The 19,799-nt window shown below is 39.8% G+C and overlaps 4 protein-coding genes and 2 non-coding genes across 6 annotated transcripts; 1 reads left to right on the top strand and 5 right to left on the bottom strand.

The window, feature by feature from the left end:
- The first annotated feature begins 347 nt into the window (after nt 1-347).
- On the top strand, nt 348-1,199 carry LOC108049510. Its single transcript, XM_017130716.2, has 4 exons — nt 348-384; nt 450-576; nt 634-992; nt 1,046-1,199. Exons 1-4 carry the CDS (start codon nt 374-376, stop codon nt 1,197-1,199), a joined length of 651 nt encoding a protein of 216 aa, XP_016986205.1. The 5' UTR covers nt 348-373.
- On the bottom strand, nt 1,179-4,042 carry LOC108049509 (leucine-rich repeat protein soc-2 homolog). The gene is made up of 5 exons (XM_017130715.2): nt 3,265-4,042; nt 3,020-3,202; nt 2,803-2,950; nt 2,020-2,331; nt 1,179-1,533 (listed from the first exon to the last, which is right to left on the bottom strand). The coding sequence occupies exons 1-5, from the start codon at nt 3,593-3,595 to the stop codon at nt 1,374-1,376; spliced, it is 1,134 nt and encodes a 377-aa protein (XP_016986204.1). The 5' UTR covers nt 3,596-4,042; the 3' UTR covers nt 1,179-1,373.
- A 554-nt stretch (nt 4,043-4,596) lies between these two features.
- Nucleotides 4,597-5,160, bottom strand: LOC108049454. The gene has a single exon (XM_017130628.2). The coding sequence runs from the start codon at nt 4,985-4,987 to the stop codon at nt 4,694-4,696; it is 294 nt and encodes a 97-aa protein (XP_016986117.1). The 5' UTR covers nt 4,988-5,160; the 3' UTR covers nt 4,597-4,693.
- Nucleotides 5,161-5,329: 169 nt separating this feature from the next.
- LOC108049432 (F-box only protein 39) lies at nt 5,330-8,811 on the bottom strand. Its single transcript, XM_017130609.2, has 6 exons — nt 8,496-8,811; nt 8,293-8,432; nt 7,407-7,655; nt 7,004-7,348; nt 6,512-6,946; nt 5,330-5,993 (listed from the first exon to the last, which is right to left on the bottom strand). Exons 1-6 carry the CDS (start codon nt 8,581-8,583, stop codon nt 5,715-5,717), a joined length of 1,536 nt encoding a protein of 511 aa, XP_016986098.1. The 5' UTR covers nt 8,584-8,811; the 3' UTR covers nt 5,330-5,714.
- On the bottom strand, nt 7,919-7,989 carry Trnag-gcc. Its single transcript has one exon. It is a non-coding gene; the product is annotated as a tRNA-Gly (tRNA).
- A 2,914-nt stretch (nt 8,812-11,725) lies between the features above and the next one.
- Trnag-gcc lies at nt 11,726-11,796 on the bottom strand. The gene has a single exon. It is a non-coding gene; the product is annotated as a tRNA-Gly (tRNA).
- Nucleotides 11,797-19,799: the final 8,003 nt, after the last annotated feature.

Below are 19,799 nucleotides of genomic sequence, written 5' to 3'. Positions count from 1 at the left end.
TTCAAACAAACAAACCTTCAAGTGCCAGTGCCACCTGTGGTTGACTCACGTCACACCGACTACATTTGTTGTCTCTGAACCTGAAAGCATTTCAATCAGTGATTGAATTAGTGTCGCGGTCCAATGACTTTCTAGAGTCATGGCCACCAGTCTTAGTAGGCTGGTGTTCCAGACGCAGTGTTTGCTAATTAGTTCGGCATGCAAAAGTAGGAAACCCACCGAAGCACGTGCTTTTTCTCACCTCTCTCTAAAACAATACCCATCTCTCTGGTCTAATACAGAATCGTATAACGATGGTATGGAATTGGATCTGTAAGAATAGAGGCGGTAAATGCTGTCAAGAGCTCGAACGGACAGCACAAGAAGCGGCAAAATGAACCTGTTGTAAGTTACTAAACCGTGAAGCGATAATTGCTTAGTTCCTTCTAACAAATGAACCTCCAACTTAGAGCTAAGATCATACTTTTCCTGTTGATCCTGGAATCTGTGTTTGCATTGGACGCCAATCTCACGGCTTGGCGTCATCACAGACGACAAAAGCGGTTCCTAATCTATCAGAATGGCGGTGTTATCAAGGTTAGACATCAAATATTTATTGAGAATAGTGATAAACATTAATTTGTATCTTTACAGTTTGTTTCAGGCTGTGCATTTCCGGTTCCGTTTATGGAGAAAAAAGTCTGGCGTCAGCTGGTCTGGCTGATGAACTTCCACTATCAGTTTAATGAACCGCAAACTCCAATCTACTGGTGGAAACTCTGGGATAGTTCGCGAGGTCTCAAGGGTCCTGTGACCAATCAGCCAGTTGCACCATCCATCCCAGCTCGCCTATTAGTGGATGAGCCCCAGCTTTTGCTCTTCAAGTTCGCCGAGGGATATATGAATCAGTTGGGTCAGAATGGGAGTGCCTGTCTGGAGCGTCTGATCTGCGAGAATGGTCAGGTGGACGAGCATAGTGGGCTCTATGCGCAACTGCTTCACAGATTATTAAGGTAAATGACTTCCATTTGGATTTAGCACAAAGATTACTCTTTTAATCCTTTAGACCACATCGAACGCTGGACGGGAGATACTTGAATGCCTTTAGGATGGGTCGCCATGGCGTCAACTGCCGCAAAGCTTTTCCAGAGGCCCATCACTGTTTTTTGGACGACTACATACATCTCCATGAACGGGGACCCACACAGAGTTTTCTTTAAGCCTAGATTTAGATTTCGCGTGAGCTTTCTCTTTGAACAAATGGCGCCGGTTGCCAGAAGTTCAATAGCATTTACATGACATGTACAAAACTAATTAATGGTAATTAAAGATAATAATTAAATAATTACACATGTATGACTATATACAACGAGGTCAGGCGAATTCCACTGGCTCTACTTGCCACTGGACACGTGTTCATCCTCGTCGTCGTCATCATCGGATACTCTCCAAGTCAATTGGTAGTACTTTTTGTCATTGATGGCCAACCAGAGGAGAGCACATCGGTTGGTGCAGAAGTTGCAGGTGAAGAGCTGCTTGGAGGTGCTGCCACGCCTATAAAAGGGAGATTTAAAATTGGGAATTGAAGACACTGATAGTTTTTAAGATAAAAAAACAACTTAAAATATATAACCTATTCCAAAGAAAAAAGAAATTGTAAAACAATATAAATGGGAATATTGACCGAAACACAAGTGAATCGCACTTTTTGAAAATTATATTCTATGTTTGGATTTACTAAGTCGAACATTATTAATTCCCACATTAAAGTAATATAGACAATTATTAAAGAAAATGAATATGAAGTGAAATGAATATTTTAGAATAAAGCGTTAAAACCGAATTTACTTTGTTTTAATTATTTAAAAACATTCGAATTGAAATGAAAAAAAAGATTTCCGTTGTAGGCACTTTGCACTGTACTTCTTGCGGTTGTGATAGGTCCATCTGCCCTAATTAGAAAGCAGACCGGTTTGGGGAGTATCAAAACAAAGACCACATGACTAACACTGGGTATACGTAAACGCGACTCCGACCCACCTCTTCACGACCATGAAGTAGTACGAGGTGTACAGACAACTCGAGCAGGTGGAAGTCGTGCAGCGGGCGATGGGTCCGTTGTTGATGTGCGAGCTGATGTAGGGTTCCGGGAGCAGGCGGTGCAGGGCGGCGTTCTCGTAGACGGGCACGGAGCGGTTCAGGGACTGGAGGGCGTGCAGGCAGTCGTCGTAGAGCGTGACCCGGTTCTCCGCCGACGGAACCGGAAATACTGTGCGGGTGCCCACCGGAAGCAGCAGTCTGGAGTTCGTCTCTAGCTCGCGCACCCAAAACAAACCCTTTCGGCGAACGGCGCTTTAATAAAGAGGTAAGTAAGATGTATCATAAAAAAAAGAAATACACATTATTTAAATAAAGGTATAGATCGATTGAGTACCCCAATAATATTTGCCTGTGTTCAAAAATAAAAGGACTTCTTAATATTAATTTTGTTTAAACAGCTTATCTTTATCTAATGATAATAAGTTATTATCATATATGTATATAGCTCTATTAAGTTTCTTTTAAAAGATGTTTCCCATTTCTTTAAATTAATTTTAACACTGTTGCTATTGTAAACTATGTTGCTGTAGTAAGTAATGTTGCTGAATATTCCCCTAGTCATCCAAAAAGGCAACCTGCCAACTATATCGCCATTTCTTTTTCGACAAACATTTCGGGTAAGTATACTAGCTATCGCCAAACTTGTGTTTATAAACGGAAAGCCAAATTAGTCAATCAATTGTCAATTATTTAAATTTAAGAAAAATAAAAGAAACTTCTTACATGGGAGTACTTCTCTGGCGGTTGTCGTAGAAATTTTGGTAGAACTTCTCGTAGACCATGGGTATATAGTTGATAGCGGTGTTGTGGAAGATGCGCACATGGTTCATGAACTTGGAGAGGGCTGCCGGCAGGTAGATGAGAGCACAGCCTGCCAAGAAAGAGAAATCGATGATGGATGGCTGGCTGACAGACCACGATGATCGCCAGGTTTACTCACGATCGGCGGCGAGGGACTGCAGCATGGGCAGGTTGGAGATACGCTCGGGGATGTGGACCAGTGCCTCGTTGTCGCTCACGTTCAGCTCGTTGAGGCGGACGCACTCGCTCAGCTGAATGGGCAGTCGGCGGAATTGGTTCTTGGCGATGTTTAGGTGCTCCAGATTGCGCAAGCTGCTCAGCTCTGAAAGTGGGATAAGCGGGTAGACTCCATGGTGGCAGGGATCTCTAAAGGATCCTACTCACCCACTGGCAATTCGGTGAGTTGATTGCCCGACACATTCAGCTGCTGGAGACTCAAGAGGAGACCCAGAGTGGGGGGCAGCTGCTTGAGTTCATTGTTGGAAACGTCGAGGAACTCAAGGTTCTCCAGCATATAGATATCTGCGGGCAGTTCGCTCAGATTGTTGCCCGCCAGATGGATGAACTTGAGGGTCGTGATGTTCAGCAACCACTTGGGGATCACCGAGATAAAGTTCTCCTTGAGATAGACCTCTTCGAGATCCTCGTACAGGAACAGATCCATGGGCACATCCTTGAAGTTCAGATAGCTCCAGTGCAGAATCGTTTTGTTCATGGCGATGCCGTTGCAATTACACAATGCCCGCACTGCTGTTATTTGGTTCGCGGCGCCGTCAGGTTTTGGTTGCTTATAGTTTGGTGGTGTTTCAATTATATTTATTTGCGTCTCTACGCGGTCATGATCATCATTTGGCACCGCCGCCCGCCAAACAAAAACTGCCACCGCCACCAGCGCCACCACAGCCACCCAGTGGCTCAGGCCCAGTGGCAGCACCACTAGAATCAGCAGCAACAGTTTGCTCTCCACCGAGAATGGGAGTCTCCTTCGATTCGGTTCGGATCGGTTCTTCTTGGCTAAATTTGTCTCATTCGCCTTTCGCAATTGCTCACGAGCGTCACCTTTTTTCTTCTTCTCTGATTTTGTATTTTATACTTATTTATTTATTGCATCAATAACGCTCACCCATCATCGCGCCTTTCACTGTCCACCGACGTATACGTAATGTTTTGGGTGCCCGAAAGTATACCATTTCGTTTGGGAGGCGGTTTAATGCCCAGTGCCGAGCTTTGGCACTGACATTGAATTTTCCTGCTGCATTGATTCAACCCCTTTCCCCCATTTTTCATGCCGCATTCAAGGTCGTTGCTGCAACCCAAATGCAAAGGGCAAGCTTCGGAAGCTCCCACATTCGGAGAGCTTTGTGGTAGAAGAAAGGGGGTTATGTTATGGCAAGTTACCATAAATTGGCCAACGGAAAAGCATATATGGTTGGAAAATCCAAGCTGAGCTTTCATGAAAAACCTTGGAAAAGCCACGGTTATGAAAACTACCTAATTTTGTAGAAAACTACACAGTTGCTAATAAGTTTCCACCACCTATACGTTTCAAGAAGTAATTTTTATTTGCTTGCTTTCTTTATTTTGCGAAAATAAAGATAAAATATCAGATAAAAAAAACATTTCTAAAAATAAGAGAATATGCTTCTAAAGCGTTTGGAGAGTTAATTTTAATCTTGAAAGTATTTTTTCAACCAAATAGTAAACCACACTTGTAGATTTGTTTTATAAATAATGAAATAAATATTGTTTTATTTTCAGGCTTGCGCCTGATTAAAAATTTTAAAATTATTTTCCACTTCCACCCTTTGGTTTCTCAATATCCATAGTTTCCATATCCGTAATCGTAGCCATATCCAGGTTGATGATGATGATGATGGTGGTGATGTGGGTACGGATAGTAATCGTAGGACGGTGGTGGTGGAGGAGCAAGTACTCCGAATCCGACTCCAATTGGCAGCGGAAGAGGCAATCCCACTAAAACAGGTGTTCCCATTGCTCCAGCAATGCAAAATACAAGTCCGATAAGAGCGATCACAGCTTTCATGTCTCTGGCAAGGTTTCTAAACAAACTGACAAATCTGAGCTGATGCTTTCGGCTTTTAAGCATGATGTTGTTACGATTTTGGGAATTTCAATATCTGCGTGTGCAAATAAGTTAACAAAATAAGTTAAATTTCACCTGCCGAAAGGTGCGAATTGCTCCTCGAGTTGTATTTCCCCCTCCAATGCAAATTTACAATTGCTCACGATATTTGTGTTAAATCGCACACGAGATTTTGGTAATTAAGTAAATCTCTACTCAGAAAAGAAGTGTCATTAAAAATATACTCTTTGATACTCTTTACATTTTTTCACATCGAATGATACTGAAAGAAACGGTTGGTTTTAAAAATCATTACTTTTTAGTAATGATGATGGTGATGGGAATCGTAGTGCGGATCGTAGTGGGGATCGTAGTGGCGACCGTGGTGATCATCGTGGTGATGTGGATCGTAATGCGGATCGCCTCCAAAATGAGGCACAGCAAATGCGGCTCCAATGAGGAACAGAAGTCCGATGAGGGCGATTACAGCTTTCATGTTCCTGGCAGGCTACTTCAACAAACTGATGCATCTCCATCGATCCATTGGCTTTTAAATGATTCTGACATTTCGATTTTGGGAATTTCACAACAAGGTGGACAAACATCAGCAAAAGTCAAGCAAATTTCAATGGCCCCCTTGTTAATTGTTTTCAATATTTGTGTATTCTCGCACAGTAATTTTTGGGTTATCTTTTTTATTAAAGCTCTACACCGTTTATCACAAGTCTTAATGGGAGGGGACAGGAGAATTCTAGGCTCCCGATTTAACATTCACAGTCAGCTGTTTGAAGTCACGATCGCTGAGCAGACTCCACTTGTAGCCCAGGATCTGTGAGATCTCCCTTTCGACGGCCTCGTAGGATCGGGAGTTTCGCTTCAGCCAGGCATTGAACTCATCGCTCCATTCCGGATGTCTTGGCCAGTCGCATCGCAAGATCACCGCAAATCGCCGGACATGGAGATGCTGGAGATTCTTGGCCGTTTTCGCAATGAGCAGGAGCGTCGAGGTGGAGACTTTCTCGCGGATAATCTGGGGGCATAAGGTGTTAAGGTGTTAAGTGAGTCTCTACATATTCCTAATTACACCAACAATTTGTCATCAATTTGCAAGCTTTTAAATTGAATAGGTTATTATTCTTTGGATATTCTGATCAATATATAAATTAAAGGTTGGATTGTTTTTCAGAAATGTTTAGCTTGGTAGTGAGTCGCGAATCTGTATTTTACACAAATAAAACGAGCTAGCTTAGAAATCGTTTACTTACTCGAAATTAATATTTAAAAATATTATATGTATGTTGCTGAAGATTGTCATAGTTTTGAGTTACATTTTAAGAATATATTATAAATGGCGCAAAAAACCTTATGAAACAACTCTGTCTATATTTATAATTCAGCAAAGTAGTGTAAAGTACTTATTGGTAAGGCCATTATGTTTTTCGACACTATTTTATTGAGGCTAGGGACAATCAACTGCTTTGGGCCGCAATTGGATTATTTGGTATCTAACTGATTGCTTGGATTGTGAATGAAAATATGATGACTCACCAGGGTGTCCATGTTGAAGCATTGCCGGCACATCAGCAGCATCAAACTGTCTATGCGGCTGTGAAATGGCTTGGGGCTGGAAAAGCGCGGCAGGAGTTCGTGGCCATAAACGGCCAGCGTATTGCGATAGTGGTCCACCATGCGGACGAGCAGCTCGGCGCGTATCCGTGCCTGGGGCGCAGAGTACGTGATGCTGTGGACAGGTGCCTCCGGCTGCATCACCACCTCTCCATCCGCCAGATTCTCCACTCGCAGGTGGACGCGTAGGCGCGGATTGGTCGTCTTCACATTTCGCCAGGCCTTCACGCCGCAGGCACTTATTGTCAGGTGGTTTGGCGTATAGCAGTTTTGCAGCAAGTGCAAGTGACGCAGCTTGGTGTCCGCCAGGAGGGACAAAACATCGTCATCTATGTTCTGGGGCGATATGGTGAGCACCTAAATCACAATCTTTATTTAGCGCAGTGTCAACACATGAAATGCAAACGTTTTCACCTGCAGATTGAGGAAAAGACCCACATGCATGATGGGACAGTGCAATGTGGTAACATTCACCAGGTTCAGGACCCTCATCTTGGTGCAGCAGCTGCAGACGACCTCGTCCAGCAAATGATTCGCCTCGTAACGTTCCAGTACAAAGTCCACCAGTTTGAGGGTGTGAAGGTCCGTCAATCGAAGGAGCAGCTCCTTCAGGACCCTCAGAAGCTGACCGCCGGTGCCGAATAGTTTGATTCCCTCCGGATCGTTGGGCTGCGACATATTGCACGGAAAGTGGTAGACTAGAGTTCGGATCCGGCTACCCATGCCAAAGAATTCCGGCCCAGGATTCTCCTCATTGGCCTAAAGCAGTGAAGGTTTTTAGAATACCATTGAAAATATGTTAACATAATATTAATACCTTGTCAATGTTCCACGTCAACATGGTCATAAACTGGAAGATGTTGTTGAAGCTGTGCCACGGGCGAAACTCAATCCCTCGCATATATCTGCCGATCCTCGACAGGCAGTATTGGGTTCGCATGTGATCGAGGCAAAATTGCCAACCGGAGTAGTAATTAAACTTTGGTTTCGTGAGTGTGCGATCATCCACCAAAAAGTTGTTCCAAACAGTTGGCAAATAGAAAGCTCTATACCACTGGCGACAAACCTGCAAAAGAATTAAGAATTTTGAGCATTATGATTTGTAAGTATATTCAGAAAAATAACTTAAGATCCATTTCCCTATCTGCTTTTTCCATAGATTAGATTGTGATTAACAAGAAAAAAAAAATTTGCGATTTTCCAAAAATTTGAGGAGCTAACATGTAAATTGTATTCAAAGTTACTGAAAAAAACAAATTAAATATCTACGATTTCATATTGAAGGTTTACATGGGGCATTATAATTTAAAAACTAAAAAAAATTACTTATGCATCGGCCGGGAATCGAACCCGGGCCGCCCGCGTGGCAGGCGAGCATTCTACCACTGAACCACCGATGCTCGGTGACAAACTCGATTCCCAGAAATCTCCATATTATGTTAAGGTGTTTTACATAAAAGTCTAAATATAGAATTATCGGGGAGTTGACTTTCAAATAAATTAAATTATTATCAAGAATCATCAAATTTTTAAAGATTTAAGCAGATTGAAAATGGAGTGTTTCAATAAAACTGGAGAGAGGCAAATAAACTCTATAGTAAGTGCATGCATGTGGACATGTTGTATTAATATAAAGGAACTATTTAAATATGGATTTAATGCCCAATTTATAAACAGATTATGTGCTATTTCTATATACGCACCAGTCCGGCGTAGTATCGCTCTTTGGGACTGAGGTAGGTAAAGATTTGCTCTAGTATCAGATCAGGTAGGTAACACCACTTTGACTCAATCATTCCTTCGGTGTCCTGGTCGTCATCCTCCTCAACATCTATGTAACAGGCTGTTTATTTTTACAAGAAGTACAGATTATTTGGAGGACATTTAATGGAAGTATTTGACCTACCCTTCTCATCGCTATCGATCTTCCAGCCAGCCTTTTGCATAACCTCCAGCTGGCCGCTGCCCTTTCGCGCAACGCTCAGTGAGCTCATGTTTGGGTAATGTTATTACTATTTTTCAAATCGACGAATTATGTTTTTACAACGCAAACAACCGCACTGAACTATATGTACTCTAATTTTGAAATTTTTTTGGCACAGCCTGCGCTGACGGCTTCTTCTTGCTTTCGGTTTATTTTTATATAGTTGGACCGACCGACTGTCCGCTGCACTCGCAGTTGCGTCGCGTTTGGCCAGCGACTGTCTCCCGAATAGATTGTGTGATTCTTTCACATATTCAATTCGCTCTGTTGGCTATTTTCGAAAACTGAAACTGAAAAACTGTTTTCAGTTCTCGTGTTCGAAATTGTTAGGTTCTCGCCGCCTGCAATTGCCAAAGACCAGCGATCTTGCCATCTCCTCATCACGCTTTCGATTTATTTTGGTTATTATTTCATTGTTGATGTTTGGAACTTCGCTCGAGATATAGCAACTGTTGTGATTCCGATTCTCTGTTGTTTTCGTTTTCCGATTTAAATTTAGATGCCGGCACTTTGGGCAAGGTCTTAGGGCCTTCGTTTCGTGGCACGGAACTGGGGCAACTTGTTGATGCTACTGTTGGCTTCTGAGGTGTAAATTATAAATAAACACTTGTTTGGACTTGTTATAATCTAATCTATCTGAAGCTCGCGTTGCATGTAAACGGAACTGCAGTGTAAATGCACGGAGTATTCATGCAGAGAAAAAAATATTTTTAATTGTGCGAATAGGAGTAATTAAATATAAAATGGTCATAGTTTTCTCTAGTTTATGTCTAAAGTTGCACCATTTTATGTTCTTATTTTGTTAATAAAAAATTTGAATATAGACAGCAAATAATTAAAATTTTTGAATACAATGTAATCTTTAATTGCAGTATTCAGACTGTCTAACAACAACACTAAAGAATATTGATTGACTTATATAAATACATATATTTATAATATGTTTAGTATGTTAAAGTATGTTTTTTATGGTTTTCAATATTATTTTGTTTGGTTTCCTACAACGTTCCCATCTCACACAGAAATGTTTAGAAAATGTATTTTTGTAAAATGATTTTTCTAAGCCATGTTTTGAAGGCTCTAATTTTGCCTCCGACACGATAAGTACAACATTATTTGAGCCAAGAGTGCTGTAAGCTACTTACCAATCTTGGCGCTATCTTCCTCTGCGTTGGTGACACTTGACCCCACTTTGCCGGCAGAAGGCGGAAGAAAATTCCATCAGGACACCAAACGATGCCATCGTCGTTTCCTTGACGATGCCACCAACTGAGCCAGCTGTTATCCCGTTTTCCGATTTTCCGCTGTCCACTTGTGCATGTCCATTCGACGCTCCACAAAGGAGCATTGTCATTTTAACACACACACACACACACACTCCCGCTCTGTGGGAAAACTCCTCGAGTGTCCAGGTACACTTAGCGGAAACAGCTGTTTATGTTGATGGGGCCCCGCCAAGAAAAATGCATAAAGGCATTTGGCCATTTTACTCGTTTCGTTTTAGCCCTTGGCTTTCTTTTTTAGCAACAACTTTTCCGTATTGCAATTTCCCTTTTGCGTTGCATACTTTTAGGATCACGGAATTTTTCCGCGCCCAAGCACTTAAAAATATGCTGAATATTGAATGAGCCCGGCTGAGTGGGAATGTGCTTGGTGGAGAGCTGCGCTGCAACAATGCGCAATACGGCCTTAATTAAAACAATTTTAAAACCAGTTAAAACACACTTGCCGGTCACCCACACACGCACCCACACATATGCAACCAGCCAGTCGCTTGACAGTTGGCAGCGCCCTTCCGCCTTCGGTTGCGAAAACATCAAATATGACAGGGCCCGGCCCGGCGACCAAAATGTTGCTATGCAAATTTAAATGTCAACAAAAACTTGCAGTTTAACCCAAAAACCTTATTTGTGTCTGCCCGGCAACCGGCCATCCCGTGGGGATTTCCAGGGCTGCCCAAATGTGTGCAAACTCCATTAAAAGCGTGCTGAGATTAGAGATGAGTACGAAGACACTAGGAAACCAAAACATTTGAAAAAGAACAAAAATATTTAAAATTGGTTAATAAAAAATATTTCTAGAGCTACTAGATATTCCATATTCGACTTCAACTTTGTTTATCTCCCATAAATTATAAAATAAATATATTATTTGAAAGAAATTAAAGAAATTAAAATATATGAATATTTATATATTTAGATTTAATTGTGTTTTTTTTGAAATTGAAATTTTGAAATTTTTTTAATGCCATAAGAATTCAAATACAATAGAATGGAAAATAAGCGAATGGGAAGATTCAAAGATAAGTTTCATCTATTTTAATTTATGATTCTAATCTAATATTTATGATTCTAATCTAATCTAATTTAATGTTTTGATATGTCTTTCAAATTTGTGAAATGACTTAAGTTATTTTGCAGTTATACGCTTTTTTAAAATGAATTTTTGAATAATAAGTTTCAGGACAAGTAAATTTGTGTGATATTTGATATTAGGATAATCCATTGCCTCCAACGCATTCGCACCTCTAGCACCCATTTGTGAAAATCATAGGTCGGGTTTGCCGGTCGAAATATGCATATGGATATTCCTCTGTGCGTGCCGGTGGGTTGGCGGCGGCTTAAACTGGAGAACAGGAAGTGGCTGGTTGGCTTGGCTAACCAAGCCGGCAGGAGCCGTCCAACAAGTCCTGTTATTGTTGTTTGGCTGGCCTTGCCCAGGTGCATCGCACTGGCAGCTGTTTGGGCCATTGTTTGGCCATCGGATGTTGCCAAGTTTCGGAATTTAATGTATAATTTTGTAGCATTTTAACTACTGCCTCACCCGTGGTGACCCATTGTGCCATTCTGGCATGTGGTTATGTAAATTGTTGACTTCTGCTTGGGGAACATCACTAAGAAGGTTGATGTGTTTCTTGACTGTGCATTTGTGAATCGCATTTTAATGGCTTCTCAGAGTGCATTTCGTTTGGTCGGCAGCTTAGAATTCAAACTCATTCATCATTAAAAGGGAAATAGGGTTAACAAAATGCCTGACTCATTTCCTTAACAGTGAACATAAAGTAAATTTATTACATATATAACTTCTTTGGGTTAATAATAAATTATATAAACTCAGAGGCGGACACACAAAAAAATAAAAAAAAATTGTTATGCATCGGCCGGGAATCGAACCCGGGCCGCCCGCGTGGCAGGCGAGCATTCTACCACTGAACCACCGATGCTTGGTGAAAGTGCAGATCCCCAAAAGTCTCCAGTTTATTTTGAGTGCTCTATACAAATCTAAAAATATACTTTACTGGGAGTTTACTTTAAAATTGATTAATAATTAATTGATTACGGCAGACTTTAGGAACCATACTTTTTCTGGTTTGAAGAATTTTTCTTGATATTTTCTTTATCTACTGCTTAAATAGACAATCTTTTGAATATCTATTAGATCGCAGAACAGTCTAATACACTCGTATGTTTTAAATAGTTAAATGTGTTCATATATATATAAAGACTATACTATTTAAATATAAATGTATATTTTTAGATAGAATCCTGCACAGATGAAGATAAGTATTTTTGAAATCAATTTCAATTTTTGAACATGCTTTTAAAGTCTTTGTAAACTCTATCTACTTTTTTGAGGTTTAAATTTGTTTGATCCGATTGCTCACTGGTTATTTCGAATTTCATTTTGTCCATTTTACAGACAAACTTTTTGTGACAGCTCGAACTGCCTAAAATAACAATGAAATTGGGAAGCGCAGCTGCTGCTTATGCAAAGTTCTGTGGTGAGTGGATAACTTAAAGCCCAAAAAGTTTGGATAAACATATAGGGCTCAATCACATCAGCAATTTCCACCACTGCGATGGCGCTCTCGACTTCCGTCCCATCCTGACTCAATTGTTCTGCCATTGTCACAGCAAGCAATTTGCCTTGACAATAGTCATGCATTTTAATTGTGCAGCAGCTGCGGTTCATCGGAAGGAATTCCCCGCCCCCTCGAAATGGCGACTGCTAAACGCAGCAAATTGTGTGGCCATTAAAAAAACGGCGTATAAAATAGAAACTTTTTCAAAATATTCTTATTTTACGGTGGCACGGACGAGAAGGGGGGAGATGGCCTGCAATTATTTGTAAAATATTTATTTTACAATTGAATTGAAAAAGTTTCTGCCTGTGGCAGTTGCCCCAAAATGTGTAGCAGGAGCAACTTTGGCCCACTAATCAAATGAATGGGAATTAAGGCAGCGTCACTAGCCGGGAATGCTGGAAAGAATATTTTCACTGGCGTGTGCAAAACAATTAAGCTAAAATTGTTATTGCAATTTGAAAACAATTGTCAAATTATGCAAATTTCGTCTGATTGCCTCGAGTATTTTCCAACACGGCCCCCGAGTCCCCAGCTAACAAGGTAAACAAGCCCGAGACTTTTCCACCCCCTCCATCCAATCCCAATCCCCAACCCAATCGCAATCCCAACCTACACCCACCAGTTGCCACTTGGTGGGTGGAAAACACTGCTCAAAGATTTATGGCGCCGCCTCAAGTGTTTGGCGGGGGGTGGGGAAAAAAGTTTTGGGAGTGCGTCGGCAGCTTCACTTGGTGCCGACGTCGTCAACTGCAAGGCGACTGCAATTTGCATAAAAATTCATTGGCTTGGCGGCAAGTTGACAAAAAAGGTAGGAGCGAATAGCGCTAAAAGAATTATCCTTGGGATAACAAAATGTTAATACCCTTCGAAGAATATTTCAGTGAATTAAAACTTTGAATTAATTGTAAAAGTTTACATATCAATGGGTTGGCTTGCTTTGCTTTGCCAAAAACTTATTTGCTTGTGAATTTTTTATATTTACTAACTTTTTTTTAACTAATTGGAATGCGGGCAGAAATTGGATTTTTGCTTGTTTAATAAACATTCCAATTTCCAAAAAACAGATAACAGCTTTAAATGAATTGATTAAGATTGTGAAAATAGACATTTATAAAACGAAAAGCGGACCATATTTAACTAAAGAATTAGAAAAACTTAAATAATACAACATAAACATAGATGAAGTTTTTAGACTAACTTCTGTGATAAGTGACCATTATTCTAATTAAATGAAATTAAGGATTAAATATTAAAATAATCCTACCTACAATGTTAAGAAGATATTAAGCCATTTCGGTAAGCATTTGAATTAAATCCAAATTCATTTATATTTGCTATGATAAACATTGGTTAACTTAAAACCTTTTAATTTTTTTGAAAGTAAAATTCAAGTCATAATTTAAATAAAGTAGAAACCAGCTGCTACAGGAGCTTTTCCCTAACCTGTGGAAACTTGTACACAAAAACCATAATGACCAGGGTCAAAACATGTGCCACCGACTTCCCCGCAACATTTCCGTTACATTAACAAAGCGCCATTGTGTGGCACGAACGGCAGCAACAATAATAGCCAAGTCAAAGGACAGCTGCGAAAATGGCGCACACGCTGCGCTTTACAAGCGAAAACTAGTTTTTTTTTTGTTGCCCAAGGAGTGGACAGCAAAAATCCTTCCCCACTTTTCCTCTTACCAACAACATTGTACAGTGCGTGTGTATTTTTCGGTCAGTTTTGTAATTGAATCACGTTTTGTATTAAATAAACTTTTCAAATTATCGAAAAATTGACTTGCACTACAAACGGCGTCCTGCCTAGTTTAATTTACTTGTGTGTGCGTGCCCCACTCACACACAGGGGCGGTTGTGCGTGTGTGTTAACCATTAACATAAAAAAAAGCAACCTAAATGAAAGTGCTCGCTCCCTCGCTCTTTTTGGCCGGTTTTTTATGCAAAACACTTGACAGCCTCATTAGTATTGAAACGGTCAAAGTTGTTTGAGCGGTTTCCCTTTCTCCCTCTTAAATGTTGCCCTCCTGTTCGCGCATTCACGCTCTTTCAAATAAGTATGCTATAAAAAGTAGGGAAAAGTGGAATTAGGGATGGAATAAAGGATAATCGGTTTGATATTATCAAATACTTTTTCTTGAAAAACATATATTTCTTATATGAAATTAGAGATGAAAGGATATTCCGTTTAAGTTTATCAAATATATTTATCAAAAAATAGATTTAATGAAAACAGATTTTAAACTAACAAACATGGCTTTATGATTTGGTTACGTTGTTTTTATAAAATTAAATCACCAAGTTTAGAGGAATGTAAGATATTTTCTGTCTTAACAGATTAAAGTTGAACTTGGGGTCAGATTATAATAAATTATAAATGTATTATTAGATTATAGACCAAATACCAATTAAAAATGTATAAAATGTTAATAAATCTATGTCATACTCAGTCATACGTGTTATTCCGGTTTAAAGATGTAGTGCAAATTCCTGCCTGGAATTCTTCTTTTGTTTGAATTATAGAAAATGTCATTAAAATCAAAGAGATTTTTTATTACATGCAATATTTTTGTCATAATCTTGTTCTTTACAGCTTTTCCAGCATTGCACATTTATTTATGTGTATTTATTTTCGTTTCGTGTTGTAGCCTTTAATCCCATTGTTTGCGCATAATTGAGATAAAATGAGTTAACAAACAAATGGATTAATTTTTGTGATCACGTGCGGTCCGAGGCGTCCATGCACTTGCTCACTTATTGGGCGCACGGGCTGATGTACGTGTCCAACGTGTCCAACCAGACCAACCAGACCAACCAGACCATCCTGACCACCCAGAGCAACAAAAACCACGTTGGCAATACACAATACAAGGTCCGAATTCTTTTCCATAACATATTTTGCATGCAACACTGCGTGTCCGGCAAAGCTTGGCGCCATCATTTTCACCCATGCAACGGCTCTGAATCCAGCCGCCCCTTTAAGCCACTCCCAATTTGGCCCAAACACTGGCGGGGCAACTTGTTTTCGCGCCATTTGCACGCGTCATGAATTTTTCATAAACATTTAAAGGGATTTCATTACATCGCTTGCACACATGCAAGCGCCAAAAACTCACCACGCCGGCATATACATATATGTAAACCGTTCGACTCCCCTTGTTGAAAAGTTTTTCACAGTCGTACTTCGGAAAGTTGTTTCTTCAGGAACTGTAACCAAATTGAGTGTTGATACCAATTGAAAACTTGAATTTATACATTTCCTGACGCTTGTGACTTAACTTTAAAACGACCAATTCAAAAAAAAACTCTTATATTTAATACTTCTAAAGGAAACATATAAAACATTTACCAAAAAGTTTTGTCCTCTAGAGTTCTAATTCTGAAATAAAGATTATTACAAATAAATAAAAAATGAATATGATTTATATGAATAGGTTTGACTGTACGTTTACATAGGTCTCTCGTCAAGAAGCATGTAAATTAAAATTTAATTCTGTTCACAACCGTTGTATTTGTTGTTGATTGTGATACATTGACGTCCATCCTCCTTTATACTGCAACCTGCAACCTGCAACATGACGTTTGTATACGAAAGACAAATATGAATAAGCCGACCGAGGTTATAAGTGCGGTTTTTGTGTGGCAGCAACTGCTGCAAGTTAAATTTACACGGCATCCGATGGAAATGTTTTTAAGCCAGTAAGAAACTATTATTTAACGATTTATTCAGTTGCCAATGAGTTGGAGATTTTTGGTCAATTGACTGTGGTTTAATATATTTTGCTCATACAGTTTGCCAAAAAAATATCAGAATATAAAAAGCTACAGAATTCAAAACAATAAACTATTTATTTAGTAAACAGTTGATTATAGCTTAGTCCAATTTAATTAATTTTATTTATTTCTACAATTTATTGACAAACGTGCGCCCTTGGCCAAATTTGTTAAGTTAATTAAGAAATTATTAGCTGGCGAAAATGGGGCGTGCTAGCCTATAAATATAATTAAAACGCAGCTCGCTGCTTAATATGCAATTTGCATAATGTATTGTGTATATTTACACCACCCATTGTGTTAACCAAAGAATCGCCCTTGACAATTTTTGCATCAGCGTTGACATGTGGTTCCCGGTGGTGCAGCAGGAGCCGGTCACGTTGACTGACATTTCGTGACAGGATGTTGGACCTTGGACATCCTGGCCTGAATGGCCCCAATGGAACATGCTACATTTAATTGCATACGGAGAAAAAACAAATATTCGATTCTACAGCTTTCCATAGGAAAAACTATGTTACATGCGACTTACTAATTCAATATTAAAAGAATATAACTTATCAAATATATAAAAAGTCCTTTTATTTGTCTCATTGGTTGGAAGTATAAATGTACTTTTTTTATCACATTAAATCTTTATGAAAGTAAACGCTTCAAGTGTTATTAAGTAGCAATAACTAAGAGAACCTTCTTAAACTCAGTTATACTTTGGAAGTAGGGCAATTAGTGAATGTCTTTGTCTCTCATTTCCGAGTCGACTTTTCTTTAATGCATTCTCATAAAATTTTAATGATTATCCCTGACATTTGCCAATCCTTTTATCATCCCAGAACAGGTTGTCGACCACACAGCCTAAGCCATCTTTACTCGACTACGCATTTTAATTACCATCACGTGGCTTCACAAATATTTAATTGTCAGGGCTGAAATGCAAATACCTCTTCCTGTTCATCCTCGTTTCGCCGTGTCACCCGAGATGTTGGCTGAAAAGTACGACCAATTTGCAGTTACGAGCCCGTGAAAGTGACTCCCGCCGCATTTCATTAAAAATAATACCCAAACCTTGGCCAAGTCAAACTATCATCCCCCTCTGGAAGGGCCACCCCGCTGGCAGCGAATTAAGCTAAATTAGTGAGGCAGGAGGGGGGTGGTTCATTAAATGGGTTTAGCAAATACTACGCACATCAAACTGTCGAGCACATGCAGCAGCTCCATCCTCGGCTTTTGCCAACTGAGCCTGCCACTGACATTATTCATATTTCATGGCCCCAACGGCGGCTGCTGACTACGACACAAAAAGCGAGGAGAGAACTCAAGTTGCCAAGTACAACAATTATGGTTTCGCTCTATTTGCCCTGCACAAGCACAGTGGAATGGAATGGAATGGGTTGGGATGGGATGGGGGGCATTAGGATGGGGTCTTAGGATCCCTCCTTTATGGAGGTGTGTTTGTGCTAGCGATTAGCCTGACGTGTGCATAAAAGCCAGCCTGACATTATAATGCCTTTAGTTTTTATACCCAGTTGGGGCTGGGGGCTTGGGTTCGGTTGGGTTATGGCAAGACCTTTGCCAACATGCACAATTCTTGCATATTTATGCACTTTTAATTGTGTGTTTGTTTGCACGCGCTTGTGTGCTAATTATTGTCAGTTATCTGGCGCATATGGATTTTAATTAGCGGGGTGATGGGTTGGGACATCATTTCAAAGAGGCGAACAAATATGCAGTATAAGAAAAAAAGTAGCTCTGATTTCGGTTACCTACGCATACTAATTCATTATCCAAAATTGTGTATGATGTTTGCTATCATATTGAGTATAGCTAAATTTGGGACAGAAAATTGTGGGTATTTGTGGGGACCAAATTCATTACTTTTTGGTGCAAATAACAAAAAGTAATATGAAAATAAATAGTTACATTAGTAAAAAGGGACACTCCAATTTGTCAGGTTAAAATCGTATTACACACTTTTTAACGAGGAGGAAAAATACATAGTTCAAAACCAGTTTTCCTGAAACTGGAGACGGACTGGTTTTAGTCAGATACTAGATTTTAGTCATATACTAATGCTTTGTTTAATATTGTCTTAAAAATAAGAATCGTTTGGGCTTCTATTATTTTTTTCTGAGCAAAAGGAAGAAAAACATTTAAATATATGTAACCAAAGTTCTTAATATCCGATATTAAATTCCCATAGTTAATATAACATTTACGTGTTCCAAATTAACTTTTCAATGCTTAAATCTAAATAATTAAGTTAAGTATACATTTAAAGTGATATACCTCTGGCATTTTATTTAATTCTGCATTAAAGCTGACCTAAGCATTGACCATCAACAGTCGTTGACTTCAAAGTAAATACATACATATATATACACAAAGCAGTTGGGTTGTTTTTGCTTTCCAATTTGCAGACACATATCAGAAACGCATATTGAAATGTAATATTCAAAATGTAACTAAAATGTTTTGAAAGACAGCCAAAAACACAAAAAAAGGAAAAGGATGATAGTGCGGAAAGGAAGTGGAGGCAACGTTTATTTCATCGGCTAAATGGAGTGCAACTGGGCGAATCTGAAGCGGGCGAATCGGACTGGGCTCCATGCCATTTGTTAAGTGCAAGTTCAATAGCATTAAGAGTGCAACACAAATAACCATAAATTCGGAAAAGCTGCAAATTTTGCATATTTTTGCAAGTCCGCCTTTGCCCAAAGTTGTGGAAAACGGGAGTGGAGCTTCTGATTGGTAAGCCAAAAAATATAAAAATTGCGTTTCACCCAAACGCAGGGTAGCTGGAGTGGCATTTGTTTGCCAATGCCATTTTCAAATAGATTACGTATGCGCCCGGTGGTACTTCGTTCAATGCTCTTTTTCGTGTGATTTATTGGGGCGCCTCGATGTCCACACGACCAGTCGGCCAGTCAAGGAATTCCTAGCCGACTTCCTTAAGTTATTTCAATATTTACACTCGTGTAACATATGGCCAGATGGATGGGGGCGGTACGATAAATTGCCAGGCCAACCGCAATGATTTACTGCCCCAGTCCGTCCAAATACATGTATAAATATATATAAGGAATAGGTATACAATGTATACCCCTCCCTTTACTTCGATGTAAACGCACCTTTGTGTGCGCCAAATGCTCCTATGTTTCTATTTTCTACTCAAAACCGCATTTATATTTATTACTTTGGCATAAATCTTGTCGCATTTTCACATTTGTGTCGAATTTGTCGAGTTCGCATGTGTTTATGTATTCACATAAGACCAAACCGACTCCAAGGATATATCCCCCCGTAGCTATTGGCACGTCCACAGTTTTTGCCATTATTGCTGCTGTAGGTAAACAATAAACTGACCCCCAAGTTCGGGTCAACAGGCGGCAGTCTGCACCTGATGTGAGTTTCCTTCACGGGGAAAGTGCGAAATATATGGCGTGTGTTTTTCCTTCGTTATTGTACACGAAATGAAGTGTACATAATTTGGCACCGCACACATTGAGTTGCATAAATTTAGTACGGTGTCCCAATAAAACCATTGTAGTTGTCAAATACAAAGAGGGAGTGCGGAATTTTTGCCAAGT

This window comes from Drosophila rhopaloa, unplaced genomic scaffold (genome assembly GCF_018152115.1).
Source record: "Drosophila rhopaloa isolate 14029-0021.01 unplaced genomic scaffold, ASM1815211v1 contig_115, whole genome shotgun sequence".
Classification (NCBI taxonomy): domain Eukaryota; kingdom Metazoa; phylum Arthropoda; class Insecta; order Diptera; family Drosophilidae; genus Drosophila; species Drosophila rhopaloa.
This window is presented reverse-complemented; position numbering and strand designations above follow the sequence as displayed.